This window comes from Phyllobates terribilis, unplaced genomic scaffold, assembly GCF_046119375.1.
Source record: "Phyllobates terribilis strain yellow unplaced genomic scaffold, ASM4611937v1 Scaffold_5__5_contigs__length_657084704, whole genome shotgun sequence".
NCBI classification, from domain to species: Eukaryota; Metazoa; Chordata; class Amphibia; order Anura; family Dendrobatidae; genus Phyllobates; species Phyllobates terribilis.
This window is the reverse complement of record NW_027362765.1, coordinates 40,985,393-41,004,496: the sequence shown is the minus strand read 5'-3', so window position 1 is coordinate 41,004,496 and position 19,104 is coordinate 40,985,393. Positions and strand designations below refer to the sequence as shown.

Here is a 19,104-nt window from a genome sequence, read left to right as displayed (position 1 = left end):
TCCACCTGCTACCTGCCTGCTAGTCTACCTGGAGGCTTAGCCATCACTTGCTGTGACCACCTGCCTGTTCAGAGACTCTTGCCCGCTCACCTGGGAGCGTCCACCTGCTACCCGCCTGCTAGTCTACCTGGAGGCTTAGCCGTCACTTGCCGTGACCACCCGCCTGTCAAGAGACTGTCCCCGTCACTTGCCGTGACCTCCTGCCCTTCTACCCAGAGACTGTCCCCGTCACTTGCCGTGACCTCTTGCCCTTCTACCCAGAGACTGTCCCCGTCACTTGCCGTGACCTCCTGCCCGCCTACCCAGAGACTGTCCCCGTCACTTGCCGTGACTACCTGCCCGCCTACCCTGGGAGCCACCCGCTTCCTTACAAGGACTGCCCCTTTGTATCGTTGCTCAGAGGTTCCACCTCCCAGACCCGTTACACACTGTATACTAACAGGGATGTAAAATCACCCCTGTCAGTGTACATTGCTGTGCTGGAGGTTACTGGGGTTCATCAACTGAAGATCAGCTGATCAGCCCCGGTGAACTTACCACCATGGGAACCTTCGTCTGAAGGTTCCCACATTGGGGTCACGTGAGCATCAGCTGATCAGTCACGTGACCGATCAGCTGATACCTGACATCACTGCAGGTCCTGGCAGCTCAGTATACTGCGGGAAGCTAGCCCTCTCCCTGCAGTATACCGCCGGGAGCAGCGCATCGCCACCGGGGGCCGCTGGAAAGGTGAGTATGAGGATTTTTTTTTTTAATTTTACTTTTTTTTGTCTCTTTTTTTTTTTTTTACACCGCGGGCTGGACAGAACAAACCACTGCCTCTCCCAGGCACGCCGCTCCCGCTGTTATCAGCTTGAATGGGCAAGTCAATGGGCGCGAATTCACGGCGGGATCGTGCTAGAAATGGTCATGCTGTATTTTTTAACGCAATGCGAATCCGGAGCAGAAATTTCCGCATCATGTGCATAGCACATCCGAATTCACACTGTGATGCATGGCAGACCTATATTTTGCAGCGGGAAAACCGCCTCGAAAATGCATCAAAAACGCTACATGTGCACATAGCCTTACTCAAGGTTTTTGAAGGAACTCCGCAGGTAGGTTGTTCCAAACATCTTTGAGAACTAACTAGAAATCTTCTGTGGATGTCGGTTTTCACAAATCTTTTTGTCTCTCCATGTAGTCCCAGGTAGATTTTGAGCCTCTGCAGTTGGTGTGATGTAGTAAGGCCTCAAGTTACAAACTGCCTCATCTCCAGTATTTTGAGTGACAGTTTGAAAAGGATAAAGGGGATTTTCCAACCATTGATAATAAATGATCACTAGGAGCAAATTCATGACTACAGAAAGAATCCCAAGCCCCTGATAACTTCTTACTGATGGGAACAGACAAGTGCTGTACTCGGCTATCTTCATCACTTTTCCTGAAACAAGCCACCAGTACATACAACGAGATAATCCAACATCAATATGTTTCCCTTAATTATCTCCAGTAATTGTATTACACAGAATTCTTTTTGAAGTTACATAGGCTCATCTTCTTCCCATTCAGGTCCCTACATTATCGGATCCTCTCAGTTGAGATCTTCTATATAAGAAAATTCTGTTGACTGTACCATCAAGGACTGATATGGACAAGGACAAGATGGCAGAGCGGATATTACGCCTCACCCTAGAGATCCTCTTCCGGCTTACTGGAGAGGTGAGAGATTCTGATGACGTCACATTACGTCATTCTTATCTATGGGAATAACAGATGGACAGAACTGGAGAGGTGAGGACTCTGAAAATGTCTGTAGTGAGATTTATTAATGTGTCTCTCCATAACCAGGATTACACAGTAGTGAAGAAGACCTCTAGTGAACGCTGTCAGGCCCCTGTGTCTGAGGGATGGGGAAGAACCCTGAGCCCAATCACGGGGCCTCCACCTCACCCCCTGATACATGAGGCCATCAATGAGCAGAAGATCCTAGAACTCACCTACAAGATGATTGAGCTGCTGACTGGAGAGGTGACACTGCTGGGAATGCTGGAACATTATACAGTAATGCTATGAAGGTATCAGGGGACTGACAGTATCATTGTATGTGTCAGGTTTCTATGAGATGTCAGGATGTCACCATCTATTTCTCCATGGAGGAGTGGGAGTATTTAGAAGGACACAAACATCTGTACAAGGATGTCATGATGGAAGTTCCGCAGTCCCCCACATCACCAGGTAATAGACAGGACTAAATACACACGGCCTATAATTATCTGTATGTAAAGAATGAATTCAGTCCTTGTATGTGTTTCCTCCAGTTCTATTCAGTAAGAGGACAACACCAGAGAGATGTCCCCGTCCTCTTCTTCCACAGGACTGTAAACAAGAAAATCCCAATGTTCCTCAGGATCATCAGGTAGATGGAGAGAAGGTGTCATGAGATCTCCCCTATGATGTGTAGATGACTGTGAAGGTCTTGTGTTCAGTCTTGTTTTATCCACCAGCATTATATGTTTTATACTTGTGTAATGAGAACAGTGGAGATGGCAGGATTACAGCTGATCATAGATGAGATTTCTTCATTTGTCTGTGACTTTTACAATATTTGTTTCAGGGTGAAGATCTGATCCATATTAATACTACAGAGACTTGTATGACGGATGAGGAGTGGTGTAAAGAGGAGATTCTTACATATCACTACCCAGGTGAGTAGTAACCACTGGCTGAGGCTACTTTATCAGCCCTGCAGTCCGGCAATGTCGTTATCTAAATGTATATAGTCAGCAGTGAGGACCGCAGGGATCTGTGCTAGGGCCGATTCTCTTTAACCTCTTTATTAATGACCTTGGGGATGGGATTGAGAGTAATGTGTCAGTTTTTGCTGTTTACATCAAACTATGTAGGATATTAATATCTGATCTTGACATTACGATATTGCAGAACGATCTGGATAAGATGACTGAATGGGCAAACACTTGGCAGATGAGGTTTAATGTAGATAAATGTAGAGTAATGCACCTAGGACGGAATAATTGTATTGCTGAAAACGCATTAAATGGGAGTATACTCGGGACTACAGAACAAGAGGAGGACTTGGGTATTCTGGTTACCAGTAAGCTGAGCAACAACACTCAATGTCATGCAGCAGCTGCAAAAGCAAATAGATTTTAGGGTGTCTAGAAAGGGAGATAAAATCCCGCGATCCCAACATGGAAGGCCTCTAATATGATGAGCGGTTGGAAAAGTCAGGCTTGTTTTGCTTATAAAAAAGACGTCTCAGGAGATCTCATTTATATATATAAATATATGTGTGGTCAGTACAAAGGACTGGTACATGACTTATTCTTTCCAAAGACCATACTAATAACCAGGGGGCACTCATTACGGGTGGAAGAAAGGTAATTTCGGCAGCTAAATAGGAAAGGGTTCTTTACAGTCAGTGCAGTCAGACTGCGGAATGCCAACCACAAGAGGTAGTAATGGCTGACACTATAACAGCTTTTATACAAGGGCTTTTTGTTTTTGTCTTGTTGAGTTTTGCTACATAACTTGTATCTAAGGGGTAACATTTCTCCTTGCGGAGAGCGACATGTTAAGCATTTCACGGTGAGGAGACTTTTAAAGCCGCAATACTCACTTTGCACTGACAAGGGGCAGTACCCCAAAACACAGTGTCTGCAAATTGAGTTTCTGGTTCTGGCTTATATCCTAAGTCATGTGATAAGGCTTGTTAAAGGGTCATTATTGACTTTTAGGATTACTACTTCCTGTAGGTGACACTAGAGTTCTAGTCCTCTTCCTTTCTGAAGAGACAATTTGCATATTTCCCAGAGGAGCATTGCAACTTTAAAAGTCTCCCCACCGTGACATGCTTAACATGTCGCTCTCCGCAAGCAGAAATGTTACTCCTTAACTACCGGTCTGACGCCTCTCACCCAGCCAAGCCAGAACTCACACTTTGCACTGACGAGGGGCAGTACCCCGAAGCATAGTGTCTACAAATTAAGTTTCTGGTTCTGGCTTATATCCTAAATCATGTGATAAGGCTCGTTAAAGGGTCACTATTGACTTTTAGGATTGCTACTTCCTGTAGGTGGCACTAGAGTTCTAGTCCGCTACATAACTTGCCAGTTTTATGGATTTTATATACAGAAATCTTGTAAAAATAATTTTTTTCCGGTTATTTTATAATTGATTTTATTCTTGGCAGATGACTTTATGAGATCAGAGGGACAGCTGACATCTTCAATGTTTATATCAGATGACCTTGATATTACACAAGATATAACCGACGTCTATGCCCCTATTCCAGAAATACCATCATCCCTTCACAGCAAAGATCTATCATCTGATCCTTTTAAACAGGTCCTATCTTCTGATTCATCACAGACTATTGAAAAATATAAACGTCACAAAAGGGGCATTAATTATCAAAATGATCTTGCAGCAAAGAAATCATTATCAAATGCAGAATATGTAAAAAGTTTTCCCCTCAATATGTCTTTTGTTACACATCAAAAAAATCACACAAAGGAGAAAAGATTTTCGTGTTCAGAGTGTGGGAAATATTTTAATCAGAAATCAGAGCTTGTAACACATGAAAGAAGTCACACAGGGGAGAAGCCATATTCATGTTCAGAATGTGGGAAAAGTTTTGCCGATAAATCAAATCTTGTTAGACATCAAAAAATTCACACAGGGGAAAAACCATATTTATGTTCTGAATGTGGGAAATGTTTTTTCCGTAAATCGCATCTTATCAGGCACCAAAGAGGTCACACAGGTGAGAAGCCATTTTCATGTTTAGAATGTGGGAAATGTTTTATAGACAAATCAATTCTTGTTATACATCAGAGAAGTCACACAGGTGAGAAGCCATATTCATGTTCAGAATGTGGGAAATGTTTTAATCAGAAATGATAGGTATACATTAGAGAACTCGCATAGTAGAGAAGCCATTTTCATGTTCAGATTGTGGAAATTGTTTTGTTGACCATTGAAGTCTTGTTAAACATCAGAGAAGTCACACAGGGAATAACACTTGCGTATAAAAAATCGATCCCATTCTCCTTTAGAAAAGTGGTATGATTTTTTCCTCACTTGTCATTCGTGTGCTGTCCGTATGTAATCTGTTTTTTTATTCAGCAGCTATTAATCATTTACAAGATGATTTACAGTTTCCTATGCTATAGAATTATAATGTATCCGTAAAAATCGGATGCCATACTGATAGTCTGTATAGCATCTGATTTTTATCTCACCCCCATCTGATTTCGGTGTGAAATCACAGCATGCTGCAATTTTTTTCACATGCCGAGTACAGCAGAGAAAAAAATATGCATATCTGCACTGCTTCATTGAATAACATTGGTCTGATTGCAATCTGATTTATACGCAAGTGTGAACAAACCCTTAGCCATTTTCATGTTTTAGTTGGAAATTACATTTACTTGTACATGAGAGAACTCACGCAGGGGAGAAACCATATTCATGTTCAGAATGTGGGAAATGTTTTTAATCAGAAAATATTTTTAGTTGTACATCAGAGGAGTCACACAGGGGAGAAGCCATTTTCATGTTCAGAATGTGGGAAAAGGTTCACCCACTATTCAGATATACTTCACCATGAAAAAACTCACACACGGAACAAGCCACTAGAATTCTTAGAAGCTGAGAAATGTTTTACTTGAAAATCACGTTTTGTTGACCATCAAAACAACTCAAATGGGGAGAAAATAAAGACAGATAAGCAAACGAGAAAATGAAAGCAATTTAGAACATACATACAAAATATGTGAAGTTACTAATAGACATCTTTTATCCAAAAATCAACTAAAAAGTAATATTCTATACACATTCAGTATTTCAATTTGTTTTATATACACTGTATGGACAAAAGCATTGATGCTTCTTTTTCTTACATCTGATAACCTTACTTTTCCATTCTACTATACCAGATTCCTCCTACGTAAAACCCATCCAACCACCTGAAAAATATAACAAAAATACAAAAAATGTTTCCTCCTATTATGTATGAACAGGCGTCTTTATCTTATTTATATTAGAATAATAAACATGTTCATATCACAAATTCCTTATTACAAATATAGTCCATTCCTTCTTTGTAAGAACATCTGGTGGGAGCCATTCTTTTTTAAATCACTTTCTGTGCTAAGTATAGTAGTTTTTTCACCTTTATTAGGAACTGATTCCCTTCTCTATTTCCCAATACATATATTATTGGGTCTACAGGGACATTGATTTTACATACTTCCTTAATTGTCTCCGTAACATTGTTCTACAGCCAAATTGGTTCAGAGACAAAAACAGTTGAACTGAACTAATTTTGTGGTGCTGAAAACAAATATGATGCTTAAATTTGCTGACTGGCTCTAATTTTCAAGATCCAGAGGAGGTTGTAATTACTTGTGACACCTTTCCTAGATGCTTATAGAAAATTGCGTTTTTATTATTTCATTATCATTATTGCATTGTTAGTAGCTAGCCTTTTACATCATCTATTTAGTCTATAGAGCCTTCAGTATTCTATCATCTTTGGGTGACCAATCAAAAAGCAACTCAGCTTTGATGACGTAATCCTAATTACAGTTGCATCACCTACTTTTATATACCTTACCTTTGTGTAAGGTATACAGTTTTAGGATTTCTTAGCTTAGTTTCTTAGCATATTGACAGGATTCTATATGTTTTTTCAGATTTGCCTCGTTCTTGCATTAACAAAACAGATAGTTTTTGCTACATATGCAAAGACTGTCATGATAAAGAAAGCCTACAACCTGTATTTTAGCTGCAGAATAGGAGATGAGGACAAGAGTTGGGCTCCACACATATGTATCTTACCCAGTGGCTGCATGAGAAGAGGCAACCTATGCCTTTTGCAGTTCCAATGATCTGTAGAGAGCCAACTGATAACACTACCAATTGCTATTTCTGCATGGTGCCCCCCATTAGTAAAGGAGTTTCAAGGAAGAAGTGGACTTTACAGTATCAAAACATTCAATCTGCTATACGCCTAGTACTACATACAGAACAACTGCCAATTCCAAAAGCACCAGATACATTTTCAGCCTAGTCAAGTGAGGAGGAAGAGGGCGCTTGGTGTCATGAAGAATCCTCCTCTAACGACCCAGTCTTTGTCAGCAACCTCAACTGAACCACACCTTATCACACAAAGTGAACTGAATGATCTTGTTAGAGATTTGGATCTGCCCAAGAGTAAGGCTGAGCTCTTAGGTTCCAGACTACAGCAGTGGAATCTCCAAGCAGGCGCTGTTCGGATTTCTTTGTTCCACAACTGTGATAAAGATCTTGTCCAATACTTCTTCATGTAGGGTGATCTTGTGACATGCAACGACATCACCAGTTTAATGGAAGCTCTGAAGATAAGTCATAATCCAGAGGGGTAGAGGCTCTTCGTCAATTCGTCCAAACGTGCCTAAAAGCCATCTTGCTGCATAATGGCAATGTGCTACCTTCAAATCCAGTTGGTTATGCAGTCCACATGAAAGAAACCTATGGCAACATGAAACGGCTGTTGAGGTACCTGAACTATGACCAACAGTTGTGGCCCCTCTGTGGTGACTTACAGGTGGTTGCCCTCTTACTTGGTCTCCTGGGTGAATACACAAAGTACTGCTGCTTTCTGTGTGAGTGGCATAGTTGTGCATGAGAATATCAATACAATAAGAGACTGGCCTCTCCGACATTCACTTCATCCAGAGAGTAAAAATGTCCTGCATCCAGCACTTATTGACCCACATAAGATTTTGTTACTACCATTGTATATCAAGTTGGGCCTAATGAAGAACTTTGTAAAGGCGATGGATAAAAATGCAAAAGAATTCAAGTATCTCATTGATACATTTCCAAGACTGAGTGAAGCAAAGATAAAGGAAGGAGTCTGTATTGGACCTCAGATTAGTAAGATTCTTCAAGATGAGGAGTTTCTTCATTTGTTGCAGAGCAAGGAAAAGGCTGCATGGGTAGCATTCACATTAGTGGTAATTTTATTTTTTGGACATACTCAAGAGCAGATAACTATGAAAAGTTGGTGGAAAATCTCCTCCAAACATATAAGGATCTTGGCTGTAACATGTCCTTAAAGATTAATTTCTTACATTTGCATCTAGACATTTTTCCTTCAAACTGCAGAGCAGTGAGTGACGAGCATTTGAGAGATTTCACCAAGATGTTGCAGCTATGGAAAAATGATATCAAGGTGTAAGGTAGCCAGGAGCAAGATGATGCTCCATAGCTCCCTGGCACATTACAAATAAATTGTGTCCCAGTCTATAAGTGTTCTGCTGTGTAAGGTGGGTTACACTCAATTGGAGGCCAGAGGCCTTCGCTATCTCCGTGTCTTCAGCTCCAGGGGCAGCCACACACATCAGGGGACACCCAGTTCGTTTTAACAAGTACAACTTTACAGGACAGTTCAAGTACATCAGTCTTTAACACGCAGTATCGGGCACAGCACCCTTCTCTGGTTCTTGTTCCATCAACACAGTACTTTTCAATCATTTTCTTATGTTCAGCTCGGACTATCCCTACTTTAATTGTTAGCCCTAGGGATTCCCCTTCTGGCACTGCAGTATTCCCGAAATCCTCTACGTTTCCCTCATGCGGTTCCACATCCATCTTCCTCTGTATTGAACGATTGTCGTGCTCTCCATAGCCTCCGACTTGAGCATTGAGCTCCAGATGTTACAGGAATGTCCACTGTGAGTTTTGTATGACCTCATACCGCCAGAACTTTTTGTCTATACTGTGCTCCCAGCCCACTGCATCTTGAACTTTACCTTGCCTTCAACGAACACTTTCACTATCACTCACTAACTGATTGTAACTGACAAAACCGGGAAGTGGTTTCCTTTTTACTGGCCCTAACCCCTCCCACTGTAGGCTGGACCGTTCATTAACTGTCTCTTTACTCTGTCTTCCCGAGCAGTCTGTTTCTGGGCAGACTTAACCTTTCACCTATGTCACTATCTCTAACTTAAGCACTAAACTATATCCTATACTTTCCCTGCACCTGAGCTGAGTGTACCAGATTTACCTTAGGCATTACCTTTGCAGTATCCACACAGCAGAATCAGTACCTATCACACTTTGCATTGTTTACATTATCCCCTATATATTTTACATTACACACATCACCATAAAATGCATGACAGTATTCACAATACACAATTGTTGCCTTTAGCGGCAGAAACATGACAATCTCTGTCACACCCTTACAAAGGAAAATGGAATCCATCAATACTTGCAGATTACTGTTGGACAATTGTAAGAGATGATCCCATGCAGGAGTACAAGAGACAAGCAAAAAAGAGCAGTCACTGAATGAGGACCACATTTTGTAGTGCAATTTCTGTAACTTTATATTCACAATAGTGTTTAGACATGCTTTAGTTATTTGAATTGTTGCTAAGTTTCATCTAAATAAATATCGGAAAATTGGCATAATAAAATATTCTGCATCTTTATATTTGCAAAAAGAATAATGTTTCAAAGTACTTAAACTTTTATGCTTTAATAATATGTAGCAGTAAAAGGAAAACTCTTTGATATCATAGAAACAAGAGCACACTAAAAATTGTCTTGTCAGATTTGAATTCAGAAGGTCAAAATCATTAAGAATTTGCTCATTTCATAACTGAACCTGACAACTTTTGAAAATATGTAGAACAGTGTAATCTGAACACCCAAAATTTACACTTTAAAGCATAACAATAACATCTGAACGGTGTCCCCAACTTAATCTGACGCTCAAGGTCCCCTTTTATTATCCATCTTGGATCCAATACCTCTGATGTCAAATGAATCCTATGTATAATGACAATTGCAATATTCTATACTGCGGATTCTTAAAAGCAAAAGGTCCGAGTATTCTAGACCATTGTTCATTTATTGGTGATATTTCTTGATCCCATTTACTTTTTACCAGAGCAGAGGTTGGCCCATCCGTTTCCACATTATTGCATTATTATTATTTATTATTATAGAGCCATTTATTCCATGATGTTTTACATAATAAAAAACAAGTACAATAATCTTGGTACAAGTCACCGACTGGTACAGGAGGAGAGAGGATCCTGCCCGCAAGGGCTCACACTCTGCACGGGATGGGTGAGGATAGAGTAGGTGAGGGTAGAGCTAGTAGTGCAACGGTATGGTGAAACGAGGTTTGCAAGTTGTATGCTTGTCGGAAGAGGTAGGTCTTCAGGTTCCTTTTGAAGGTTTCTATGGTAGGCAAGAGTCTAATATGTTGGGGTAGATAGTTCCAGAGTAGGGGGGATGCATGGGAGAAATCTTGTATGCGATTGCGGCAAGAGGAGATAAGAGTGGAGTAGAGAAGGAGATGTTGTGAGGATCGTAGATTGCGTGCAGGTAAGTGTCGGGAGACTAGGTCACAGATGTATGGAGGAGACAGGTTGTGGATGGCTTTGTATGTCACTGTTAGGGTTTTCAACTGGAGTCTCTGGGCAATGGGGGGCCACACATATGATTGAGAAATATTACTGTTAGAAATTACACATTTAGTAAATATTGGAACGATCTCACCATTTGTAGCCTTCAATCCCAGATCTCACTACCCAATATGGTCCAGGTTTACCCTGTATGACATCACTGTGTCCAGGGTTTGTGCATAGGAACTTTACTCCTGACACGTTTCCTCTTGTAAAAGAATTATCAGGAGAGACTCAGGGCTAGTGTGTAAAAACAAACACCACGCTCACTATACACCATCACCGGTCTTCCTCGCAAGTTCCAATATTTACTAAATGTGTAATTTCTAACAGTAATATTTCTCAATCATATGTGTGGATCTCTCCCTATTAGGCTCATTCTTAAATGCCCACTATCTACGGTCTTGCAGGTTATTAGATACAGATCTCTAATTAAGTGTAACTTGCTATTGCTTGGACAGGATTCATGACTAGTGTTGAGCCACCCCCGTAGTGTTCGAGTTCGGTTCGGTTCGTCGAACACCCGTGTGTTCGCCGAACTGTTCGTCGAACTGTTCGTCGAACACCTTCGAACACCGTTAAAACCAATGGCAGGCAAACAAAAACACATAGAAACACATAGAAAACACCTTCAAAGGTGTCCAAAAGCTGACAAACTGCTCAGAAGACACAACTAACACATGGAAAAGTGACAAGTACATATAGTCATGCGAAAATAAAAGAGGTGGAGGAGTAAAAGGAGGGGGAGACACAGATATAGGCATGTCATGCCCTTCTAAAATCCAAAAAGTGAGAAGCCGACACGGCCAGTCCGCTCCTGCCCGTGCCACCTCCGTGTCGCCGGGTTTGTGCCAGAGCCGCGGTGAACCCTGATGGCCAGCCCCCCTCTCCCAATACTGGTGCCTGTCCGCTGGTGGGTCGAGCGAGCCCCCCTGTGGTGGAGGCAGCTCTAAGCTTTTTAATTTAAATTGTCTCTCTAATTTGAATGAATACACTTTAAATCCATTTACAAGGATCTATTGGAGGGCAAGTCTCATGCCAGCAGCCGCGTAATTCCAGCTCCAGTAGCGTCCACTAAAGCTGCTGCAGTTAAAAAGCTTTTATAAGGATCGAGCTCGGCTGTCCACCGCAAGGCATCCTACTGCCAGTCCCAGCCCCTATGCCTTGGGGTGCCTCCTGATGCTCTTCACTGAGTATCCCATGGTCCCGAAGCATTTCCTTTGAAAAAATTAAGTGTCTAAACTACAGGTGGTGTAGCTTGCTTAACAGCCGGGATAATCCGCTGACTAGCAGACACTGCTACTAGGCACAAAGTATTTCCTGGGCTAGATGCAGTTAAAAATTTGTAATTAGATACTCTCGTTGGATGCTGAGAAAGCATTCCATAGAGTCTCCTGGCACGCCATATATGATTCTCTTAAAAAGCTTGGGGTAGGGGTCTAGGGGACCCTTTTATAGCCAAAATCACGGCCCTGTATCGCAATACGTCACCTAGGCTGAAGATAAATGGAACTGTAGCACCCTGAGGGCTCGGTTGCTACAGACGTATTGCACCTCACCCAGAGGTGTGATATCTCACTCTCAGGTAAGGATGGAGTGTGGATCAGGACCCGACACCAGCATGCATTACACCACATTGCCGTGGGGCAGGGCGACCAATATGCCCCTGAGATGGGCACGACAGTCCCTGTCCCTGGCTGGAGTGGGGGGAGGGAACACTGAGGAAGGGGAACCCTGTAGTGCAGGAGCAGGGAGGAAGCAGTTCCTGGGTGCATTGAGAAGGGAGTATAAAAGGTGGGCACCATCTTAGTTCAGTGCAGAGAAGTCTGAGCAGAAGTGGCAGGGAGCAGGGGCTCTGCATGAGCTCTGCTCCGGAGGCGGGCCTAGTAACAGAGGCCCAGGCCTGGAAGAGGGAGAAGGAAGGAAGAGGAGCGGAGAAGGCTCCAGGAACGAGGAATGAAGGGATCCCAGGGGTGCGGACGGGCGAGTCGCCACCGCATGCCCGAATCCACCTGCGTGGAGGGGTCAGGCCAAAGGGGGAGACCGGTCCCCGAACTAGTGGAGGCAGGAAACGACCCTCAGCTAGAAACCGGAGGCTCTGACATTTTATGTGGCGCAGCCCCTCGCTACACCCGCTAGGAAGGCACCACATAGGGTCAGGGAAACTGGCGCCAAGTTTACCAAGAGGAGGCCCGAGGCAGCCGGACAGAAGTGTTGGTAAGAAAGGCCAGACAAAGGACACACAAAGGGGCTCCTGTGAAGTGCTCCAAAGTTATCTGGGAGTTGTCTGAGCCCCTCACCTGGTGAGCACAGTACGACGTGGGCAGCCGTTACCTGCAGACGTGGTCTGGATAATAAGAACTGTGAGTAAAGGCCCTGGACTGCATCACTGACTCCGTGTCGTTACTGCTGCTGCCCTGCACCATCACCCCCATCCTCCGCATACACTGCCCTGAGGCTATACTCCTCCCGTGGGGAGTTATGCTACGCTCTGCTGCACCCACAACACCAGCCTCAGCGGTCTGCCCTGTAGCGGCGGTTCACTCTGACCGCAATCCACGGGTGGCGTAGTCGGACATTTAAACATCAAAACCACCTAAATAGTTCCGCCACTGGTTTGACCGCCCTGAGCCACGGAACCGGGTCGCCGCCACGAAGACTACAACCACCAGCATCCACCAAAAAGGGTCCGGCTCCGGGTGTCCCAAGGCCCAGGGGGTGCGTCAGAACATTTTCATCACCTTTCACAATCACCAATGGGACAAGGCAGGGATGTCCTCTGTCCCCTCTCTTATACATCCTAGTGACGGAGCACCTGCTCTCATCAATTCGCCATAACCCCAATATTAGGTGGATTGAGGTGGGAGGCACCGAGTACAAGTGCTCTCTATTTGCTGATGATGTCCTAGTATATATCACTCAATCACATATATCCATCCATGCTGTTATGGCTGAACTAGATCACTTTGTTACATGGTAAAATTTTAAAATCAATGCAGCGAAGTCTGAGGCCCTCGATGTCTCCCTCCCCAAATCCATATAGGATTCCATCCAGTCCAACTTTCCCTTTGCCTGGCCCTCACAGGGTATCAAATACTTAGGAATTCCTATTCATAGAGACCTCTCCCATCTATGTTATCTTAATTTTGGGCCCTTTATTGAACAATTCCATACAGACCACGGTTGGCAAGTTAGAACTGTAAGATTCACTACGTGAACCGCTGGTGTTTTGTGGAAAAGCACATGTACACCGCGTTCCAAATTATTATGCAAAAAGTGTTTAGGAGTGATAAGGGAAGAATTTGTTTGTTTGTCAGTTAAACTCATTGATGGTGATGTGTGTCAGGGCTCTTTATATCACTGTAAGCAATTGCAGACACCTGTGCTAATTAGTTTGGCAGGTGTTTCCAATGAAAGGCAAGACTACTTAAGAAGGCTCTCTCACATTATTAAGCAGCCTACATTTTCTGCCAAAATGGGAAAGAAAAAGGATGTGTCGGCTGCTGAGAAGCAACAAATTGTGGAGTGTTTAGGTCAAGGCATGACTACAATCAACATTGTGCGATGATCAGGATGAAGTGTCTTGGCAATCAAGAAGTATGTAGCTGATTCACAGTACACACGTGTGCGTGCTGATAAGGGCAAATTGAGGACTCTTTCCTACAGGCAATTACGTCAGGTTGAAAGAGCAGCGGCAAAAAAGCCTTGTCATAGCAGCAGACAAGTTTTTGAAGCTGCTTGTGCCTCCAACGTCCCCCGAACAACAAGATGCAGGGTCCTTCAGAGGTTTGCAGCTGTGCATACGCCATCCTGTCGACCTCCTCTATCCACTTCACACAAGCAGAAACGGCTCCAGTGGGCCAAACATTACATGAAGACTGATTTCAAAACTGTTTTGTTCACGGATGAGTGCCGTGCAGCGCTCGATGGTCCAGATGGATGGAGTGGAGGATGGCTGGTTGATGGACACCCCACGCAAACACGGCTACAGCGCCAACAAGGAGGAGGTGGAGTAATGTTTTGGACTGGAATCATGGGGAGAGAGATTGTCGGCCCCTTTAGGATCCCTGAAGGCGCTAAAGATGAACTCCATAATGTATGTGGATTTTCTCAAACAGCACTTCCTGCCATGGTTCAAGAAGAAGAACCGTGTATTTCACAGCAAGATCATTTTTCTGCATGATAATGCACCATCTCATGCTGCACATAAAACATCTGCATCTCTGGCTGATATGGGCATAAAAGGGGACAAACTTATGGTGTGACCCCCATGCTCCCCTGACCTCTACCCCATTCAGAACCTTTGGAGCATCATTAAAAGGAGTGTCTATGATGGCGGGAGGCAGTTCACATCTAAGCAACAGCTCTGGGAGGGTATTCTGTCCTCATGCAAAACAATTGAAGCAGAAACCATCCAAAACCTGACAAATTCAATGGACGAGAGAGTTCAGAAGCTCCTTTCGAACAAGGGGTCCTATGTGAAAATGTAACATCACCTAGAATAAAGTTTTGAGTTGAAAACTGTTTGATTTCAGTTTCTAACAACCTGCTAATGCTTATAATTTCAAAAATGACCATTTTTTTGGTCTTTATTAAAATGAAAAGGTTGATCGAAAAGTTTGGGGGATCTAAGAGTGTGGCAACCCAGTAGTCATGATTACTTCGAATTCTGACAATATCATGCTGCAGGTAGTGCAGCAAGAAGGCACTTATGTGTCTTGCGCATCTCGGAGCCCCAAAATTATTTTCCGGGCTAGATGCAGCTAAAAATTATTTTTAATTTTAAATCTGGTGGAGCTTATTATAGATGGCCTAATAGGATCAGTGCTGCACACTGCTACAAAGCCCAAATTATTTTCCAGTCAAGATACAGATAAACATGATTAGTAATTTGAAAGCTTAAAACGTTTGGTAGGGTGATTTTAACCAATCATCAAGCTTTTACTCTCCCCAGGATGACACAGGGGTAGAAAAGTCGTTTCGGATCCATGATTTGTTCATCTTTATGAACGTGAGTCTGTCTACATTATCAGTGGAGAGCCGCGTGCGCTTATCTGTCAGCACACCACCAGCAGCGCTGAACACACGTTCAGACAGAACGCTGGCTGCGGGGCATGACAAGATCTCCAAGGCGTAAGTGGCTAGCTCCGGCCATTTATCCAGATTGGAAGCCCAAAAAGAGCAAGGGTCCAGTGACACAGTCGTGGCTTCAATGTTTACTTGGAGATACTCCTGTACCATCGTCTCTAGGCGTTGACTATGTGTCAGACTTCTTGTCTCCTGTGGCCTTGCAAAGGATGGGCTAAAAAAGTGGTGAAATGATTCCGCAAAATTGATGTTACCAGCAGATACTGTGGTTCTGTTACGGTTTGAGTGCTGAACAGTTGACGGTCCCACGGTTGGCAAGTTGGAACTGTGAGATTCATAGAATCATAGAATCATAGAATGGTAGAGTTGGAAGGGACCTCCTGGGTCATCTGGTCCAACCCCCTGCTCAAAGCAGGATTCACTAGATCATCTCAGACAGATGTCTGTCCAGCCTCTGTTTGAAGACGTCCATTGAAGGGGAACTCACCACCTCTCGTGGCAGCCTGTTCCACTCATTAATCACCCTAACTGTCAAAAAGTTTTTTCTAATATCTAATCTGTGTCTCCTCCCATTTAGTTTCATCCCATTGCTTCTAGTCTTTCCTTGTGCAAATGAGAATAAAGATGATCCTTCTACAATGTGACAGCCCTTGACATATTTGTAGACAGCTATTAAGTCTCCTCTCAGTCTTCTTTTTTGCAAGCTAAACATTCCCAAATCCTGCAACCGTTCCTCATAGGACATGGTTTGCAGACCAGTCACCATTCTGGTCGCTCTTCTCTGAACTTGCTCCAGTTTGTCTATGTCTTTTTTAAAATGTGGTGCCCAAAACTGTACACAGTATTCCAGATGAGGTCTGACCAAAGAGGAGTAAAGACCGATAATGACTTCACGTGATCTAGACTGTATGCTTCTGTTAATACATCCCAGAATTGTATTTGTCTTTTTTGCTGCTGCATCACACTGTTGACTCATGTTCAGTCTATGATCTATTAGTATACCTAAGTCTTTTTCACATGTACTGTTGCTTAGCTCTATTCCTCCCATTCTGTATATGCTTTTTTCATTTTTATTGCCCAGATGTAGTACTTTGCATTTTTCCCTGTTAAAAACCATTCTGTTGGTTGCTGCCCACTGCTCCAGTTTATTTAGGTCTTTTTGAATCCTCTCTCTCTCTTCTCTAGTATTAGCTATCCCTCCTAGCTTTGTGTCATCAGCAAATTTAATCAGTTTACCCTCAATTCCTTCATTCCTTCACTACGTGCACCACTGGTATTTTGTGGAAAAGCACATGTAAGATTCTGCAACAGTCTCTGCTGATACTCCTGCATGCGTGCATCCCTTTCTATGGCAGGAATAATTTCTGCAAATTTACTTTTGTACCGGGGATCTAACAGTGTGGCAACCCAGTAGTCAGGATTATTTCTAATTCTCACAATTCGAGGGTCATGTTGCAGGTAGTGCAGCAAGAAGGCACTCATGTGTGTTGCGCATCCAGGAGCACCAAGTCCCTGTTGTGTTGGTGGCGAGGTAACAATCATGCTTCCTTCCTCTGTCCTCTCCCCCCAACCTCGCACAACAGAAATGTGATCAAGGTCTCCCTCATCTGATGAGTCTTCCATCAGTTCGTCCTCCACTTCTTCCTGGGCTCTTGCACCTTCCTCACTAGTTTGGCTGCTACCATGCGCCCTGGTAAAACCATCTCCCCCACCCTCACATGCCTGCCGCCTTGGTGCTGCCGACCTTCTGGACCTTGCAGATGTTAGCCCTTCCGCATACAACTCCTCCTCCTCTACTTCCTCCACCTCCTCTTGTGCCACCAACTGACTCCGAATTCTGTTTAACATGTGCTCCAGCATGTAAATCACCGGAATAGTCATGCTGATAATGGCATCGTCAGCACTAAACATCTTCGTCGCCATTTCAAAACTGTGCAGAAGGGTGCATAGGTCCCTGATCTGAGACCACTCCTCCAGCATGATTTGCCCCACCTCTGAATCTCGTTGGCCCAGGCTATACGTCAGAACGTATTGCACCAGGGCTTGTCGGTGCTGCCACAGTCGCTGCAACATGTGCAGAGTTGAATTCCACCAGGTAGGCACATCGCATTTTAGCCGGTGAAGTGGCAGGCCCAACGACTTCTGTAGAGATGTAAGTCGCTGAGCTGCGGGATGCGAACGGCGGAAGTGAGCACACAGCGACCGTGCCCTCTGCAGAAGGCCATCTAGTCTGGGATAGTGGGCTAAAAATTGCTGGACAACCAGGTTCAACACGTGAGCCATACAAGGCACGTGTGTGACATTGCCCCGGCGAAGGGCCGCACCCAGGTTTGCAGCATTGTCGCACACGGCCTTCCCTGGTTTCAGGTCCAGTGGAGACAACCATTCATGAAATTGGTTCTCCAGAGCTGACCACAACTCCTCAGCTGTGTGACTCACATTTCCCAGACATTTCAATGTAAAAACCGCCTGATGACGTTGAGCCCTACTGCCAGCATAGTAAGGAGGTGTGCAGGATCCCTTCTGCGCAGTTAGAAAGCTTGTGGCATGACCAGACAGGCTTTGGGTGCAGGTGGAAGACCGAGAGGAGGTTGAGGAGGCAGAAGCAGTGGAGGAACTTTGACATAAAGAGGATTGACGCACAACTCGTGGGGACGGCAAGACTTGGACAGCAGCCCCTTCTCCTGCTGTCACCATAGTTACCCAGTGCCCAGTCAGCGACATGTAACGCCCCTGTCCATGCCTACTCGTCCAAGTGTCTGTGGTGAAATGCACCCTGTCACACACAGAGTTTCTCAAAGAAGCGGTGATGTTGTGTGCGACATGCTGGTGGAGCGCAGGCACACCTTTCTTTGAGAAGTAGTGCCGACTGGGCATCTGGTACTGGGGCACTGCGACGGACATAAGGTCTCGAAAATCCTCTGTGTCCACCAGGCGGAAAGGCAGCATTTCTGTAGCCAAGAGCTTGCAGATGGTGAAATTCAACCTCTTAGCTTTCTCATGGCTAGGAGGAAATGGTCTTTTACTTGTCCACATCTGAGGGACCGAGGGCTGGCTATTGTGCTTAGACGGGGTTGATAAGGGTGTCCCCGGGAAACTGCCGGTCTGTGAGGAAGATGCAGGCGGACATGTTAGGTTGCCTTCATCCAAAGGTGGTGCTATCGATGTCGGACAGCGCTCAACACCAGCTGGTGTTACCACCTCCAAAGAAAATGATGACCTGCCAATCACGCTGGCTGTTGCGGGTAAAGAGGTGGCAGGTCTGCGCCCCAAAACAGGTGTGACTGCTGTCCCCCCAGTCACAGAGGATGAAGAGGCCGCGGATGCACAAGATATGGCAGACGGTGGTCGGCCCGGCCGGCTAGGCCGCATTGTAGCACACTGAGCTTCTCACTGCAACTTATGCTTCATGTCCATGTGCCGGTTCATGCATGAAGTACTCAAACTATGTATTTTTTGGCCTCTACTTAGCTTTTGCTGACAAATGTTACAGATAACACGAGTTGGGTCATCTTTATCGATCTGAAAAAATGCCCAGGCTATG

General features: G+C 44.3%; 1 protein-coding gene across 2 annotated transcripts in view; it reads left to right on the top strand.

Moving 5' to 3' along the window:
• Nucleotides 1–1,614: 1,614 nt before the first annotated feature.
• The window catches only part of LOC141270688 (uncharacterized), an 88,334-nt gene continuing 70,844 nt past the window's right edge, over nt 1,615–19,104 (top strand). For both annotated transcript variants that reach the window (XM_073680787.1, XM_073680786.1), the window contains exons 1-4: nt 1,615–1,701; nt 1,831–2,010; nt 2,094–2,217; nt 2,301–2,398. In XM_073680787.1, the coding sequence (XP_073536888.1) occupies nt 1,630–1,701; nt 1,831–2,010; nt 2,094–2,217; nt 2,301–2,398 (474 nt within the window). In that variant the 5' untranslated portion in view covers nt 1,615–1,629. The remainder of the gene's footprint in view (nt 1,702–1,830; nt 2,011–2,093; nt 2,218–2,300; nt 2,399–19,104) is intronic.